The 18,173-nt window shown below is 44.8% G+C and overlaps 1 protein-coding gene across 2 annotated transcripts in view; it reads left to right on the top strand.

Moving 5' to 3' along the window:
- DMD (dystrophin) overlaps nt 1-18,173 on the top strand; it is a 2,642,350-nt gene that overhangs the window by 854,306 nt on the left and 1,769,871 nt on the right. For both annotated transcript variants that reach the window (XM_056556147.1, XM_056556148.1), the window contains exon 16: nt 8,628-8,807. In XM_056556147.1, the coding sequence (XP_056412122.1) occupies nt 8,628-8,807 (180 nt within the window). The remainder of the gene's footprint in view (nt 1-8,627; nt 8,808-18,173) is intronic.

Below are 18,173 nucleotides of genomic sequence, written 5' to 3'. Positions count from 1 at the left end.
ATCACATTCCCAGAATGATGATTCCGATCATAGGGTTTGGGGTGGGCATATTTTTTAGTTTTGGCTATGCTCTGAGTCATCATTCTGGGAACATAACCTTTTTTAGAATTTTATGTCCCACTGTACCCCATTTTAGTTATTTAGTGTACCCCAGTTATTTACCCCATGTAATGCCCCTTGAGGGGGGGTTCCACTGTTCTGGCTCCATAGGAGAAAGCTAAAGCTCAAGGCCCTGACTGATCTCCAGCACCTCTGAGACCGGTGTGCATGCTGTTTACGCCCAGACATGAGGTATGTCCTTACTCCAAAAAAATTTACTTACAAATTTACAGTGACATTTTCTCCTTTTACCACTTGTGAAAATGAAAACTTTTGGGTAACCCAGTATTTTAGTGTAAAAAAATCAAATTTTTCCTTTTCACATCCCACTTAATGAACATTTATAAAACACCTGTGGGTGTTAAGGCTCACTGTACCCCTTGTGACGTTCCTTGAGGGGTGTCGTTTCCAAAATTGTATGCCATGCGTTTTTTTTTTTTTTTTTGCTGTCCTGGCACCATAGGGGCTTCCAAAATGTGACATGCCCCCCCCCCAATGCAGCTAAATTTGCAAATGTGACTCCTTCTCTTCTGAGCATTGTATTGCGCCTGCAGTGCACTTGACGTCCACACATGGGGTGTTTCCATACTCAGAAGAGATGGGGTTACAAATTTTGGGGGGCATTTTCTCCTATTACCCCTTGTAAAAATTGTAAATTTGGGGGAAAACTAGCATTTTAGTGAAAAAAAAGAAAAAATAATTTACACATCCAACTTTAACAAAAAGTCGTCAAACACCTGTGGGGTATTGAGGCTCACTGTACCCATTGTTACGTTCCTTGAGGGGTGTAGTTTCCAAAATAGTATGCCATGTGTTTTTTTTTTTTTTGTTGCTTTCCTAGCACCATAGGGGCTTCCTAAATGGGGCACGCCCCCCAAAAACCATTTCAGGAAAAATTGCTTTGCAAAAGCCATATGTGACTCCTTCTCTTCTGAGCTTTGTAGTGCGCCCGCAGTGCACTTGACGTCCACATATGGGGTGTTTCCATACTCAGAAGAGATGGGGTTACAAATTTTGGGGGGCATTTTCTCCTATTACCCCTTGCAAAAATGGTAAATTTGGGGGAAAACTAGCATTTTAGTGAAAAAAAAGGAAAAATAATTTACACATCCCAATTTAACGAAAAGTCATCAAACACCTGTGGGTTGTTAAGGCTCACTGTACCCCTTGTTACGTTCCTTGAGGGGTGTAGTTTCCAAAATAATATGCCATGTTTTTTTTGTTATTTTGCTGGTCTGGCACCATAGGGGCTTCCTAAATGGGACATGCCCCCCAAAAACCATTTCAGAAAAACTCACTCTCCAAAATCCCACTGTCGCTCCTTCCCTTCTGAGCCCTCTAGTGCACCCACCGAACACTTGACATACACATATGAAGTAATTCCTTACCCGAGAGAAATTGGGTTACACATTTTAGGAAGATTTCTCTCCTTTTACCCCTTGTAAAAATTAAAAAATTGGGTCTACAAAAACATGCCAGTGTAAAAAATGAAGATTTTGAATTTTCTCCTTCAATTTGCTGCTATTCCTGTAAAACACCCAAAGGGTTAACAAACCTTTTGAATGTCAATTTGAATACTTTTAAGGGTGTAGTTTTTATAATGGTGTCATTTATTTGGTATTTCTAATAAGAAGGCCCTTCAAATCCACTTCAAAACAGAACTGGTCCCTGAAAAATTTTGATTTTTAAAATGTTGTGAAAAATTGGAAAATTGCTGCTATACTTTGAAGCCCTCTGATGTCTTCCAAAAGTAAAAACATGTCAACTTTATGATGTAATCATAAAGTAGACATGTTGTATATGTGAATCAATATATAATTTATTTGGAATATTAATTTTCCTTATAAGCAGAGAGCTTCAAAGTAAGCAAAAATGCAAAATTTTCTATTTTTTCATAAAATTTTGGAATTTTTAACCAAGAAATTTTGCAAGTATCGACAAAATTTTACCACTAACATAAAGTAGAATATGTCATGAAAAAACAATCGCGGGATCAGAATGAAAGGTAAAATCATCCCAGAGTTAAAATTGGCTGGGTCCTTAAAGGGGTACTCCAGTGCTTACACATCTTATTCCCTATCCAAAGGATAGGGAATAAGATGCCTGATCGTGGGAGTCCCGCAGCTGGGGACACCCGTGATCATGCACGCGGCACCCTGTTTGTAATCAGTCCCCGGAGCGTGTTTGCTCCGGGACTGATTACGGTCGACCACAGGGCCGGCGGCGTGTGACGTCACACCTCTGCCCCCGTGTGACATCACGCTCTGCCCCTCAATGCAAGCCTACGGGAGGGGGTGTGATAGCTTTCACGCCCCCTCCCATAGGCTTGCATTGAGGGGCGGAGTGTGACATCACACGGGGGCGGAGGCGTGACATCACACGCCGCCGGCCCTGCGGTCGACCGTAATCAGTCCTGGAACGAACACGCTTCGGGGACTGATTACAAACGGGGTGTCGCGTGCATGATCACGGGCGTCCCCAGCTGCGGGACTCCCGCGATCAGGCATCTTATCCCCTATCCTTGGGATAGGGGATAAGATGTGTAAGCACCGGAGAACCCCTTTAAGGGGTTAAAGCAATGCAGTAGTTAAGCTTTAAGCTTTACTTGTCTCATCCATATCTTGAGACATGCATTTTCTGTTTCGTGTTTCATTAAATCACAAATTGAATCTGACTTAGATTTGATATTTTAGCCAATTAACAGAAATGTAACTTGTTTCTCATTGTTTCCTTGGTGATTGATTATAAACTGACACTTTCAACTATTGCAGTGAATGCTAATTAGTTTGCAATGTGTAGATTGCTGCTAAGGAGACAATAAAAATAAATAAAAAAAAAACATTTCCAAAAATAAATAAAATAAAATAGCAGGTACCAAATTTCAAGAAGACTAAATACAGTGAACTATATATTTTAATTTGCATTAAGCAGTACACATAAGAAACATTAAAGGGGTTATCTGGGAAAAAGAACTTTTCTTTATATATATCAACTGTCTCCAGAAAGTTAAACAGATATGTCAATGACTTCTATTAAAAAATCTTAATCCTTTCAGTACTTATGAGCTTCTGAAGTTGAGTTGTTCTTTTCTGTCTAAGTGCTCTCTGATGACACGTGTCTCGGAAACCGCTAAGTTTAGAAGCAAATCCCCATGGCAAACCTCTTCAAAACTGGGCAGTTCCCGAGACACGTGTCATCACAGAGCACTTAGACAGAAAAGAACAACTCAACTTCAGAAGCTCATAAGTACTGAAATGATTAAGATTTTTTAACCCCTTAAGGACCGGGGGTTTTTCCGTTTTTGCATTTTCGTTTTTTGCTCCTTGCCTTTAAAAAATCATAACTCTTTCAATTTTGCACCTAAAAATCCATATGATGGCTTATTTTTTGCGCCACCAATTCTAATTTGTAATGACGTCAGTCATTTTGCCCAAAAATCTACGGTGAAATGGAAAAAAAAATCATTGAAAAAAAAACGCAGTTTTGTAACTTTTGGGGGCTTATGTTTCTACGTAGTACATTTTTCGGTAAAAATGACACCTTATCTTTATTCTGTAGGTCCATACGATTAAAATGATACCCTACTTATATAGATTTGATTTTTTCGGACTTCTGGAAAAAATCATAACTACATGCAGGAAAATTAATACGTTTAAAATTGTCATCTTCTGACCCCTATAACTTTTTTATTTTTCCGTGTATGGGGCGGTATGAGGGCTCATTTTTTGCGCCATGATCTGAAGTTTTTAACGGTACAATTTTTGCATTGATAGGACTCATTGAATTTTTTTGCGCGCACGCCATTGACCGAGCGGTTTAATTAATGATATATTTTTATAATTCGGACATTTCCGCACGCGGTGATACCATATATGTTCATTTTTCTTTTTATTTACACTGTGTTTTTTTTTATTGGAAAAGGGGGGTGATTCAAACTTTTAATAGGGGAGGAGTTAAATGATCTTTATTCACTTTTTTTTTTCACTTTTTTTTTGCAGTGTTAGAGGTCCCATAGGGACCTATAACACTGAACACACACTGAACTTCTATGCTGATCACTGGTTTCTCATAAGAAACCAGTGATCAACGATTCTGCCGCATGACTGCTCATGCCTGGATCTCAGGCACTGTGCAGTCATTCGGCGATCGGACAGCGAGGAGGCAGGTAGGGGCCCTCCCGCTGTCCTGTCAGCTGTTCGGGATGCCGCGATTAGCCGCGGCTATCCCGAACAGCCCGACTGAGCTAGCCGGCCACTTTCGATTTCACTTTTAGCCGCGCGGCTCAGCTCTGAGCGCGCGGCTAAAGGGTTAATAGCGCGCGGTGCCGCGATCGGCACTGCGCGCTATTAGAGGCGGGTCCCGGCTTCCCTATGACGCCGGGCCCGCCGTGATATGACGCGGGGTTACTGTGTAACCCCGCGTTATATCAGGAGAGCAGGTCCAAGGGCGTACCTGTACGCCCTTGGTCCTTAAGGGGTTAATAGAAGCAATTTACAAATCTGTTTAACTTTCTGGAGCCAGTTGATATATGAAAAAAAAGAAAAAGTATTTTCCTTGATAACCCCTTTAAGATATAATAATATTGTTTTATTGCTTCTTTATAATGGTCAGAGTTCTATTTTTTTCTGATACAGAGCACCAGATCACCTGCAGAGACATAGACTTAAAGCAAATCATTTTGTCTTCTTGCAGCCATCCCTAGAGGAAGCTTAGAGGCTAACTGCAAAATGTTTTTATGTTGAGATCAATGGCCAGACATAATGCAATAAGGTTCCACTGGTGGCGGAAGCCCTGAGCCAGAATCTCTGTGTAAAGTATTGACATATGTCTATGAAAGGTATTTTGAGCTCTGTATCAGATAAACAAAGATACAAATTATTCACCAATGGTGTTCATGTTTAAGTATGCAGCTTAGTGTCAACGTGATACTTAAGCATCTGTTAGTTAAGATGTTAGAAAGCAGGCCCAAAATAAATGGAAGCATTAAAGAGTTTGTACTACCACAGGAACCTATGTTCTACTCTTCCACAGGATAGGGGCTGGGTGTCTGATCCCAAGTCTGCAGTCAGAATTAAGCAGCAGTCATGCATGCACCCCCCCCCCCCCTCCTTATCAATTTTCTCTGGGAACCGGTAAAGAGAGTTGAACACTGTTTTTGCCTATCTCTGGTGGTTTCCATGAAGAATGAATATAGAGGAGAGGAAGCATGCATGTGTGACCATTGCAACTTTCGGACCAGAGACTTGGGTCCCCATTCTTTAGTTCCTGGAGGGCCCCAGCAGTTGGGACCTGCAATCAGACACTTATTTCCCACCCTTTTTAAAATGGGACAAACCCTTTAAAAACAACTTACATAAAACAATCTATTATATGGAAAACAAAAATAAAAGATATCGAAAAAAGCATAACACTGTCACCAAAAATTTCTAAAGCTCAAAGAGGTTAAGAAATATCATATTTGCATGGTAGAAGGTAGAATTTGCAGTTGAATTTTGACAGCACAGATGTGGATGAGAAGTTTGTTCATCAGTTTTTTTTTTATTGATTTGAAAAATCTTGATTTTCCCATTTGTTCATGTTAGTCTAGCAAGTACAGTGTGTTGTTTTATTGTTATCTACATTTCACTTCCTGCAACAGAGGAAGCTCAGCTGCACAATAATAACAAGGTCAAAAAAAGCTAACTATAGAAAATAAAAGTGTCAGACAGGCTACCTCCTGCGGGAGTAAAACAAGAGGCTACTGGATTTTTTCAAACCCACTGTTTCCTGGTAAATCTATTAAAAATATAATTCTAGCAAGGAGGGCTACCTAACATGAAACATGTCACTATGTTTCTCTTGCTCTTTTTTATTGATTGGAATAAAATAACAATTAAAATTATTTAAATAAACTCATATATATATATATATATATATATATATATATATATATATATACTCATTGACAAAAAAAAGACATTGCACTCAAATAGAAATTTTGCTTTCCTGCAAAACTCAGCATGCAGATATGTCTCAGGCAGATGTGTAAATGATTACAGGTGGGGTCTGATTGAGCATTGGGTCTACAAGAGGGGTTAAAAAAGTGCTCCTGCCGTTGCCCTGTAAATATATTCTTGGGCTACTTTTAGTAAATATACCTAGATCTTTGACTAGACATGCCTCTTCCATACACTAGAAGACATTTTGCCCAGTTTACAGATTTTGAGAGGGGGCGCATCATAAGCCTGAGAGAAGTAGGACGGTTGTTTGGATGAACTGCCTGTCATCTAGGCCATTCAGTCCAAGCTGTTTGGAAATTTTGGAAGCAGCGGTTGTGTAGGGCTTGCCTACATGCCGAACAAGCTCTGGACAGCCCAGACAGACCACTAGTAGGAAGGATCATTTGATCAGCTGACAAGCACAAGCAGCTCTCACAGTTTCCCTGTTCTTCATCCAGACACAGGTGGCACCTTCATTACATACTGCTGTCTCTGTCGAGACTATTTCCAGGCACTAAGCAGAAGGGCATATGATGTCACGGCACCCATTATGTGTCTGCCATGAGGTGGGTTCATAAATGAGAAACCTGGACTGCAATAGACTAGAATCATGTTATCTTTATCAAAGAATCCAGATCTGTTTATTATCCAAGAGTATGGTGGCATTGTAGTAAGCACTTGAATGTTGTCTGTGCTGTGGAGCACCACACTACTCCATCTGCTGGTGTGGTAATTTGGGGGAGCCATCACATACAACAGTTGACTTGCCAATCATGAATTTATGGTGAGACCGCTTTGGCAACCAACGATAGTGTAGAAGCCGAGCTGCAACATCTGTGGGCAAATATGCTGCAGTATGGAACCTGTAAACCTTTATGTCAGCTGTGTCTAATCTTCTATCCAGGCTAGAGGCAGCACAACCTTTTGCTCGAATATTATAATCACTTACACATATTACTTTCACACCTATAAAGTTTTATTGAAGTAAAGTTTCAGTGAAATTACCTACATGGGGCTGGAACTACTGAAAGTGGGTTTCCACTGCCTATAGAGGGGGTTATAGATACTCATTATTGTACTGACCTCTATTCCTTTGGTGAACAATCTGCCTTCTGTTACAGCTAAATATTTCAAATGTTTACAGTCCACAGACCCAGCTGCCATTTTTCTTTACCCCAGGTCTTATGTTCTTGGCCTTGGTTCTGCAACAAAGGTTTTTTGGACACAATTCTTTCATGAAGACTGCTTCTAGCCAGACTTCTTCAATTCTGAGTGCACATGTCTACATCTTAAAATGAAAGTAAATATAACCGGGGACATTTACTAATCTGCGCCAGTGGCGCAAATCCTAAAAAGTCAAACATTTTTGTGTAGAACTAGTGATTTTTCCTTAAAAATCTAAATTTCTGTGCAAATATATGAGGTTTATGAGAAGAGCTGCTATTAGAGCTGCTTACAGCTGATTTATATTTCTGCTCTAGGTGCAACAGCAGCCACGGAGCTGCTGGATTTACTAAGAAGCAAACTTTAAATGGTTGGAGCTTAATATACAGGTGACATATTAAATCTCTGCACATATTAAACTTCACCCAATGTGTCTTTGATCTGCTTGATTGCGAAGCTTCTTTAGATGATCACTGTACATATGGTCCTAAACATTTCCAATCTCTTTGTGCTTCTTCAAAAGAGCTTAAAGGGGTACTCCGGTGCTTAGACATCTTATCCCCTATCCAAAGGATAGGGGATAAGATGCCTGATTGCGGGGGTCCCGCCGCTGGGGACCCCTGTGATCTTGCACGCCGCACCCCGTTAAAAGCAGCGCTGGAAGTACTGGCTTCTGACCACGGGAACGGAAGCTGTCACGCCCCCTCCCATAGACTTGCATTGAGGGGCCGGCAGTGATGTTCACACGGGGGCGAAGTTGTGACGTCACGATCTTCCGTTCCCGTGGTCGGGAGCCAGAACCTCCAGCGCTGCCGGAAGCAGATACAGGTGGGTGTTGCATGCTAAATTGTGGGGGTCCCCAGCGGCGGAACCCCTGCGATCAGACAACTTATCCCCTATGCTTTGGATAGGGGATAAAATGTCTAAGGGTGGAGTACCCCTTTAAACAGCACAACTTAAAACCCTAGTCTATATTTAAATATTTGCCTTGGAGAGACTTTGATGATGCAGTATAATTACATTGCGTCTTGTTTCTGTGGTCAGTCTGGCGATGTATATGTATGTGTATGACCTGTGACATGAAACTATCTTTTACAACCTCACCTTTGTAGCAAACTTGGCTTCTCTTTGCCTAGTTTAAATCCTCCTACACAGCTGTTTTTGTTTCAGTTATGACTGTGCTTCAACTTACATGGGAAAATGATCATTATCACCTGTTTGATATAATTGGTTAATCATACACCTGACTAGAACCCTACAAATCCCCCTCCACCCTCATTTTTATTCTTATGGTTTTTTCTCTGTTTATTCTTATTTGCTGATGAAAATTCAGTAAAAATATGTATTTTCCTTGAATGAATCATTAAATCCAATTTTTTTTTACAGATATTGAAAGGAGAGCTAGAAATTAAACAGAAGACAATGGAAACACTGTACTCTCTAAATCAGGACCTCCTTTCCTCCTTGAAAAATACTATAGTGTCTCAAAAACATGACTCAAGGTTAGATGACTTTGCTAAAAGGTGGGAAAATCTTGTACAGAAGCTGGAGAACAGTACCAGGCAGGTTTGTATATTTTATATTTATTTGATTTAAGTAGATTGTAAGAAATAAGTTGACATGTTCTTTTTTTCAATTTCTTTCTATTCAGAACTAATGTTAGATTTACAATATCTTCTTAAATGATTTGCTTACATTTTTAAAACAGGCAAATATTATTCAGAACTTAAATTCAATAAATATGAAATCTGGGTTGAATTCTACGTGTAAACAAATATATAGGATGGATGAATGCAATATACTTACTACACCTGCAGCCACATTCAATAGACTCAATAGACATCCATTATTATTTATTAACATGAATGTTATTAACCCCTTAAGGACCAAGCCCATTATGACCTTAAGGACCAGGCCAATTTTATCTTAGCATTTTCGTTTTTTCCTCCTCATTTTCTAAAAATTGTAACTCTTTTACATTTTCATCCACAGACTAGTATGAGGGCTGTTTTTTTTGCATGACCAGTTGTCCTGCGTAATGACATCACTCATTTTACCATATAATGTATGGTGCATACAAAAAAATACTATGTATGTGGGGAAATTAAAAAGAAAAGGTTTTGTTTTCACACTGTACAATTTACGGTAAAAAATACATGTGTTCTTTATTCTCTGAGTCAGTACAATTTTAATGATACCCATGATTATATACTTTTCTATTATTGTTTCGCTTAAAAAAAAAATCACAAACGTTTTAACCAAATTAGTATGTTTAAAATCCTTCTATTTTGATGACCTATAACTTTTCAATTTTTCCGTATAAGTGGCGAGATGAGGGCTTTTGACGTTTACGCCGTTCATCGTACAGGATCAATAACATTATATTTTAATAGTTCTGACATTTACACATGCGGAGATACCAAATATGTGTATTCATTATTTTTTTTACACTTTATTGGTGTCAAATGGGAAAAAGGGCATTTTACATTTTTATTGGGGGAGGAGATTTTTCAAATTTTTAAACTTTTTTTACTTTCATTTTTACACTTTAATAGTCCCCATAGAGGACTATCTATAGCAATTCTTTAATTGCTAATACTGTCCAGTGCTATGCATAGGGCATAGCACTGATCAGTGTTATCGGTGATCTTCTGCTCTGGTCTGCTCAATCTCAGACCAGAGCAGAAGACCCTGGGAGACGGTCGGAGCAAGGTGAGGGGACCTCCGGCCGCCATGGTGGATGATCGGATCCCCGCGGCAGCACTGCGGGCGATCCGATCCTCCATTCAAAGTACTGCACTGCCGCATATGCCGTGATCTGTATTGATCACGGCATCTGAGGGGTTTATGGCGGACATCCGCGTGATCGCAGATGTCCGCAATTAGCGGTGTGTCCCTGGCTGCTGATAGCAGCCGGGACCTGCCGCGCATGGCGCAAGCACCGGTCAGGTGCTCGCGGTCATGATGGAGCATAAATGTACACCATGGTGCGTTAAGTACCACGGCACCATGATGTACATTTACATCCATTGTCGTTAAGGGGTTAATGGCTAATAATCACAAAGTAGAAATATACATATGTACATACATTCCATTCTTGTAGCAGTATTAGCACTAGTATTAAGTAGCACCCCTGCTATATAATGTAGCATTCACCCATAGTAGCAGTGCCCTGTAAGTAGTAGCAGCCCACCTATAAGCAGAACAGTCCCTATACATTGTACTAGCACCTAACGGTAGCAGCCACCCTTTATATAGTAGCAGCCCCCCTGTAGATATTAGCACCCCCCCTTGGATATAATAGCAAACCCTTGTATATAGTAGCGGCCACTTGTATGTTGTATTAGCCATCATGTAGGTGGTAGCAGCCCCCTTTATAAGAAGTAGCCCCCTGTATGTTGTAAAACTCCACTGTAGTAGAAGCCCCCCTGTAGGTAGCAGCAGCACCCTGTATTAAGTAGCATCCTCCTGTATGCTGTAGCAGCCCCTGGATGTTATAGTAGCCCTCTGTAGTAGTAGCCCCTGGTAGGTAGTAGCAGCCCCCCTGTATGTAGCAGCTGCCCTCCTTACCTGTAGGTAGTAGCAACCTCTCTGTACACAGTAGCAGCTCCACTGTAGGACGAAGCAGCTCCCCTAAATGTTTTAGCAACCCCCTGTAGGTAGTAGCAGCCTCCTATATGAAATAGCAGCCCTCTGTATGTTGTATCAACATATAGGGGGTTGCTACTTTTACAGGGGGAACTGCTACTACCTACAGAGAGGCTGCTACTACCTACAGGGGGATGCTACAGGGGGCTTTTACTAGAGAGGAATGCTATAGTAATAGCCCTCTGTAGGATGCAGTTCCCTGCAAATCCCAGCTCAACCCCCTCCCCTGACCATATGGTTGTTCTGTTAATTCTCCTCTTCAGCAGGCAGGGAGAGGAATGTTGGTGTTGGCTGATGTCACGGGTAGGCAACTTCAAGAAGAGATGCCTTTGTGGGGCATGTCCGCTACCAGCAGCCCATGCTCTGTTAAAGTGGCAGAGCACTGCTGCATTCAAGTAATGGCATGGGCTGTAGGTTAGCCATGAGCAACATGACACCATGCAAAGGGCTGCATGTGGCTTGTGAGCTGCAGTTTGTCTACCCCTGGTATAACAGATTACAGACTGTCTTTAAAGAGCTGAACACAAACTTTTTTTCCCTCCTTGCATTAGTATAGTGGGGGGTAAATAGCATGTATTACATATATCCAATAGAGAATCTTATGCATGGTAAAAAACTGATTTGTAAATTACTTCTATATAAAAATGTTAACCCTTCTGGTACTTATCAGCTGCTGTATGCTCCAGAGGAAGTTGTGTAGTTATTTTCAGTCTGATTACAATGCTCTCTGCTGTCACCTTTGTCTGTGTCAGGAACTGTCCAGAGTACAAGCAAATCCCCATAGCAAACCTCTCCTGCTCTGGACAGTTTCTGACAAGGACAGAGATGTCAGTGGGATGCACTGTGGTCAGGCTGAAAAGAAGTATACAAATTCCTCTGGAGCATACAGCAGTTGATAAGTACCAGAAGGGTTAAGATTATTATATATAAGTCATTTACAAATATGTTTAACTTTCTGATACCAGTTGATAAAAAAAAAAAAACTTTTCCATCACTCTAGGGCTTGATAAGCTATTCAAATAATATTGCTTCAAGCATTGTGGTAGCAGAAATAGGTATTCCTTCTTGTTTCAGTGAAATCTTAATAAAAGCTTAGCACACTTAATTTCTATTTTATGCTGCTATGCATAGAAAAAACACTAATGCTCGGATAGCGTATTCCATCATGCAGAGATATTTAAATAAACATCAGATGGAGAAGAAAGTTGCTTTCTAAAAGGTACTATCAGAGCATAAATAAATACTACTATTTGCAGCTTTAGTGCTACATGGAGTCTTGACTCATCTTTTTTAACTGTTGGGTTACGATATACCCACAAGCTTCAAGCAAACATATGAATGTTAGTGTTACGCCTAGCGCTCCGGGCCCCCGCTCCTCCCCGGAGCGCTCACGGCGTCTTTCTCCCTGCAGCTCCCCGGTCAGTCCCGCTGACCGGGAGCGCTGCTCTGTCATGGCCGTTGGGGATGCGATTCGCACAGCGGGACGCGCCCGCTCGCGAATCGCATCCCAGGTCACTTACCCGTTCCCGTCCCCTGCTGTCATGTGCTGGCGCGCGCGGCTCCGCTCTCTAGGGCGCGCGCGCGACAGCTCCCTGAGACTTAAAGGGCCAGTGCACCAATGATTGGTGCCTGGCCCAATTAGCTTAATTGGCTTCCACCTGGTCCCTGACTATATCTAACCTCCTCCCATGCACTTCCTTGCCGGATCTTGTTGCCCTTGTGCCTAGTGAAAGCGTTTTGTGTGTTTAAAGCCTGTGTACCAGAACTTCTGCTATCTCCCCTGACTACGAACCTTGCCGCCTGCCCCCGACCTTCTGCTACGTCCGACTTTGCTTCTGCCTACTCCCTTGTACCTCGCCTATCTTCAGCAGCCAGAGAGGTGAGCCGTTGCTAGTGGATACGACCTGGTCACTACCGCCGCAGCAAGACCATCCCGCTTTGCGGCGGGCTCTGGTGAAAACCAGTAGTGTCTTAGAACCGGTCCACTAGCACGGTCCTCGCTATCCCTCTCTGGCACAGAGGATCCACCTCCTGCCAGCCGGCATCGTGACAGTAGATCCGGCCATGGATCCCGCTGACGTCCCTCTGCCTTATATCTCTGATATCACCACGGTGGTCGCCCAGCAATCCCGACAGATCGCCCATCTAACCCACCAGCTGTCGGAAGTATTCACCATTGTGCAGCAACTTCAGTCGCAACTTCAGCAGCAATCATCTCCTCCGCCAGCTCCTGCACCCCTTCCGCAGCGAGTGGCCACTCCTAGCCTCCGCCTGTCCTTGCCGGACAAATTTAATGGGGACTCTAAGTTTTGCCGTGGCTTTCTTTCGCAATGTTCCCTGCACATGGAGATGATGTCGGACCAGTTTCCTACTGAAAGGTCTAAGGTGGCTTTCGTAGTCAGCCTTCTGTCTGGAAAAGCCCTGTCATGGGCCACACCGCTCTGGGACCACAATGACCCCGTCACTGCCTCTGTACACTCCTTCTTCTCGGAAATTCGAAGTGTCTTTGAGGAACCTGCCCGAGCCTCTTCTGCTGAGACTGCCCTGCTGAACCTGGTCCAGGGTAATTCTTCCGTTGGCGAGTACGCCATACAATTCCGTACTCTTGCTTCTGAACTTTCCTGGAATAATGAGGCCCTCTGCGCGACCTTTAAAAAAGGCCTATCCAGCAACATTAAAGATGTTCTGGCCGCACGAGAGACTCCTGCTAACCTGCATGAACTCATTCATCTAGCCACTCGCATTGACATGCGTTTTTCTGAGAGGCATCAAGAGCTCCGCCAGGAAAAAGACCTGGACACCTCTCCCACAGTCTCCACTGCAATCTGCGCCTAGGCCTCCCGCCGAGGAGGCCATGCAAGTGGATCGGTCTCGCCTGACCCTGGAAGAGAGGAATCGCCGTAAGGAAGAGAATCTTTGTCTGTACTGTGCCAGTACTGAACATTTTTTGGTGGATTGCTCAATCCGTCCTCCACGTCTGGGAAACGCACGCTCGCACCCAGCTCTCGTGGGTGTGGCGTCTCTTGATGCTAAGTCGGCTTCTCCACGTCTCACGGTGCCTGTTCGGATTTCTACTTCAGCCAGCTCTCCCCTCTCAGCCGTGGCCTGCCTGGACTCTGGAGCTTCTGGGAATTTTATTCGGGAGTCCTTAGTGAATAAATTCCGCATTCCGGTGACCCGTCTTGTCAAGCCACTCCACATTTCCGCGGTCAACGGAGCCAGGTTGGATTGCACCGTGCGTTACCGCACGGAGCCCCTCCTAATGTGCATCGGACCTCATCACGAGGAAATTGTATTTTTTGTCCTTCCTAATTGCACTTCTGAAGTTCTCCTTGGACTACCCTGGCTTCAACACCATTCCCCAACCCTGGATTGGTCCACTGGGGAGATCAACAGTTGGGGTCCCTCTTGTTCCAAAGACTGCCTTCAACCGGTTCCCAGTACTCCCTGCCGTGACCCTGTGGTTCCTCCTGTATCCGGTCCCCCTAAGGTCATTAAGGACTCTGCCTGCCACAGGAAATGCCTCTCCCCCCCTCCCAGTCCCATCAGGCAAGCCTCTGTGTCCCCTCATGGCCCTCGTCCTGGTGTCACACTGCCCCGTGCCAGGTCTCGCCCTCTGCCCTCTCTCCCCATTCCTACTCCTGCTGTTCTGCCTGCCGTTGAGGAATCCCTCCATCCTTTCCCGGTGTCCTCATCCCAGGGGAGGCAGTTACCGGACAAAGAGAAGGGGAGACCTAAGGGGGGGGTACTGTTACGCCTAGCGCTCCGGGCCCCCGCTCCTCCCCGGAGCGCTCACGGCGTCTTTCTCCCTGCAGCTCCCCGGTCAGTCCCGCTGACCGGGAGCGCTGCTCTGTCATGGCCGTTGGGGATGCGATTCGCACAGCGGGACGCGCCCGCTCGCGAATCGCATCCCAGGTCACTTACCCGTTCCCGTCCCCTGCTGTCATGTGCTGGCGCGCGCGGCTCCGCTCTCTAGGGCGCGCGCGCGCCAGCTCCCTGAGACTTAAAGGGCCAGTGCACCAATGATTGGTGCCTGGCCCAATTAGCTTAATTGGCTTCCACCTGGTCCCTGACTATATCTAACCTCCTCCCATGCACTTCCTTGCCGGATCTTGTTGCCCTTGTGCCTAGTGAAAGCTTTTTGTGTGTTTAAAGCCTGTGTACCAGAACTTCTGCTATCTCCCCTGACTACGAACCTTGCCGCCTGCCCCCGACCTTCTGCTACGTCCGACTTTGCTTCTGCCTACTCCCTTGTACCTCGCCTATCTTCAGCAGCCAGAGAGGTGAGCCGTTGCTAGTGGATACGACCTGGTCACTACCGCCGCAGCAAGACCATCCCGCTTTGCGGCGGGCTCTGGTGAAAACCAGTAGTGTCTTAGAACCGGTCCACTAGCACGGTCCTCGCTATCCCTCTCTGGCACAGAGGATCCACCTCCTGCCAGCCGGCATCGTGACAGTTAGTTTCTGTCTGAGAGAACAACCTCAGACAAATTTTAAGCATTTTCAGTATGCTGGCAAAATTGAGTAAAAATTAGATGCACTTACTGGGCAGTGGTCAAATTATGTAAAAAAACAAGCCACTTCACTTGCTTGGCACCACACAGGTTAGACTTCACTAGAGATGAGCACATTTTTGAAAAATTAAATTCAGCCGACTCGACCCAGTTTTCCAAAAAATTGTGGTTTGTCCAAATTTATTCACGGCAAATCACTATTAAAAATGGCTATTTCTGGCCTACAGAGAGCCTCAATAGGGGTGTAGAACACTTTGCCTTGCTGTAATACGCATAGGGTGTGTGCTGGGTTAGTGAAATAATACTGTTATGCAGTATGACATGCAGATCAAAGGAGTCGCTATTAGAATCACTGTTGCAGAGTGGCACGATGACAGAGCCTGGAGGTGACGGAAGCATGAGGAGACCATATAGTGGCTGAATGACACAGTGTGGAGGTGGCGGCAGCTTAAGGAGAACATATAGTGGCTAAATGACACAGCGTAGACGTGGCAGAAGCATGAGGATACCAAATAGCCTCAATAAGGGTGTAGAACAATTTACCTGGTCCTAACACGCATAGGGAGTGTGTTGTGTTAGTGAAATAATACTGTTATTCAGTATGGCATCCAGATTACAGCCATCGATATTAGAATCACTGCCGCAGAGCATTTGTATGTGGCAGCAGGGAGACCATATGGCGTCAAAATTGAAGACATTAAAGAGAATATGTAATTTTTATTTTATTAAATTTGAACTTATTAACATTTTTTGAGTACCCATTCTGGTGAGCATCGAGTTGGTGCTCCCCCGCCAGGCGAGATACCACCTGTTCCAGCCCCTGCCTCTCAGCGTGCCCCTGACTGTGAAAGTGTAAATGATTCATTTAATCAGTTATGGTTCATTGTTATCACTCTATTGATTTTTTAACATTTAAAATTAAATTAAAATTTAACCCCTTGACGAGCACGGACGTAAATGTATGTCCTAGTTTGGCGGTACTTCGCTCACCAGGACGTAAATTTACGTCCTGTGTATGACCGAGAGCATCGGAGCGGTGCTCGCGTCATACACGGCAGGTTTCGGCTGCTAGCGTTTGCGCGGATGTCCGCCATTAACCCCTCAGATGCCGTGATCTGTACAGATCACGGCATCTGCGGCAATGCGCAAGTTAAAATAGATTATCGGATCGCCCGCAGCGCTGATGCAGGGATCCGATCATCTGTAATGGCGGACTGAGGTCCCCTCAGCTGAATTCGTCCATCTCCCAGGGTCTCCATCTGTATTTAAACCCACGTCCCCTTCCTGTCCTTGCCGGATCTTGTTGCCTCAGTGCCTAGTGAAAGCGTTTTGTGAGTGCCCTTACCAGTGTTACCAGACCTTCTGCCGTTGCCCTTGACTACGAACCTGCTACGTCCGACCTTGCTCTTGCCCTGTCCTTCTGTACCGAGCCTGTCTCAGCTGTCAGCTGGGGTTGAGTCGCTATCGGGTGGAACGACCTGGGGGTTACCTGCCGCTGCAAGTCCATCCCGCTTTGCGGCAGGCTCTGGTGAAAACCAGTAACCCCTTAGACTCCATTCCCCTGGTACGGCCCACGTCATCACCCCACTGACACAGAGGATCCACCACCAGTGTCCTTGCTGCATACCTATCCGGATTGTGACAGGAATGTTTGTAACTGAGGAGCAGCACCTTAAATCTGTTTTGCACTATCCATATTTGTGAAGTGTTGGTGTGGCACCATAGTCAATCTATTCTGATGCATCAGGCATTGGTGGGTGAAAATCCTGGTCCATGCCTGATTCATCTTCACAAAGGTCAGTCTCTCCACATTTTGCGTGGACAGACGAGTTCTCTTTAGGGTAACTATGGCCCCGCGGCACTAAACACCCGCTCTGATGGCACACTACTGACCGGGCAGGACATCTTTTCCAGGGCAAACTTTGAAGCCGCAAATCAACTATTGCTGCCCAGAAGTCCAGTGGATCTTCAAGGTGTGTTGGCATGGGCATGTCAAGGTATGCCACCACCTGCTGGTTCAGGTCCTGCTCCAGGTCTACCTGCTGCTGAGGAGTTGCTTCACTATGCGGGTGAAGAAAGGTTTGCATCAGCGACTGTAGACTCAGACTGCTGCTGATGGAGCTGGTACTGCTCCTGCCACCACTCCCCTCCCCAGCAGCCATGACAGTGGAAGGTGAGCGCAGAGGGCCCCCCCCCAAGTCAGATCTGTGAGTGGATGGACGATGGTGCCGATAGGCATCGGCCAACTGACAACATAGGATGTCACTGTAGTAGGTCAGTTTGTCCTCTCTCTCAGTGGATGTAAAAAAGGCCCCCATTTTGTGCCGGAGCGAGGGTCCAATAAGGTAGACAGCCAGAAGCCATCCCGCTGCCAAGTGGTGACAATTCGGCGGTCACTACGCAAGCAACTGAGCAAGCATCGTGCCATTTGTGCAAGTGAGTCCACTGCATACTGCCACGGTGTGTCTGGGTCCTCTGTCTCGCCTTCCTCATAACCCTCTATCTTCTCTGGCTGCTCCTGCTCCTCCTCTCCTGTCAGATGACTGGAAAAACTGCCCACCTGTGCGCTCCCCCTCCTCCTCCAGTTCAGCACCCACAGGGCTCATGTGGTCATGAGATGTAGGCGCCACGTCTCCAGTTCCCTGACCAGCCATCGTTTCTAACATGTGTTGCAGGAAATGAAGCAGTGGAATGACGTTGTTCATCCCGTAATCCTTTTGTGGCTTCCTCAAAGGGCCTGAGCAAACGGCAGGTATCACGTATGAGCTGC

The sequence above is a fragment of the Hyla sarda genome, chromosome 2 (assembly GCF_029499605.1).
Source record: "Hyla sarda isolate aHylSar1 chromosome 2, aHylSar1.hap1, whole genome shotgun sequence".
In the NCBI taxonomy this organism is placed as follows: Eukaryota; Metazoa; Chordata; class Amphibia; order Anura; family Hylidae; genus Hyla; species Hyla sarda.
The sequence above is the reverse complement of the archived record's forward strand: the minus strand, read 5'-3'. Positions and strand labels throughout refer to the sequence as shown.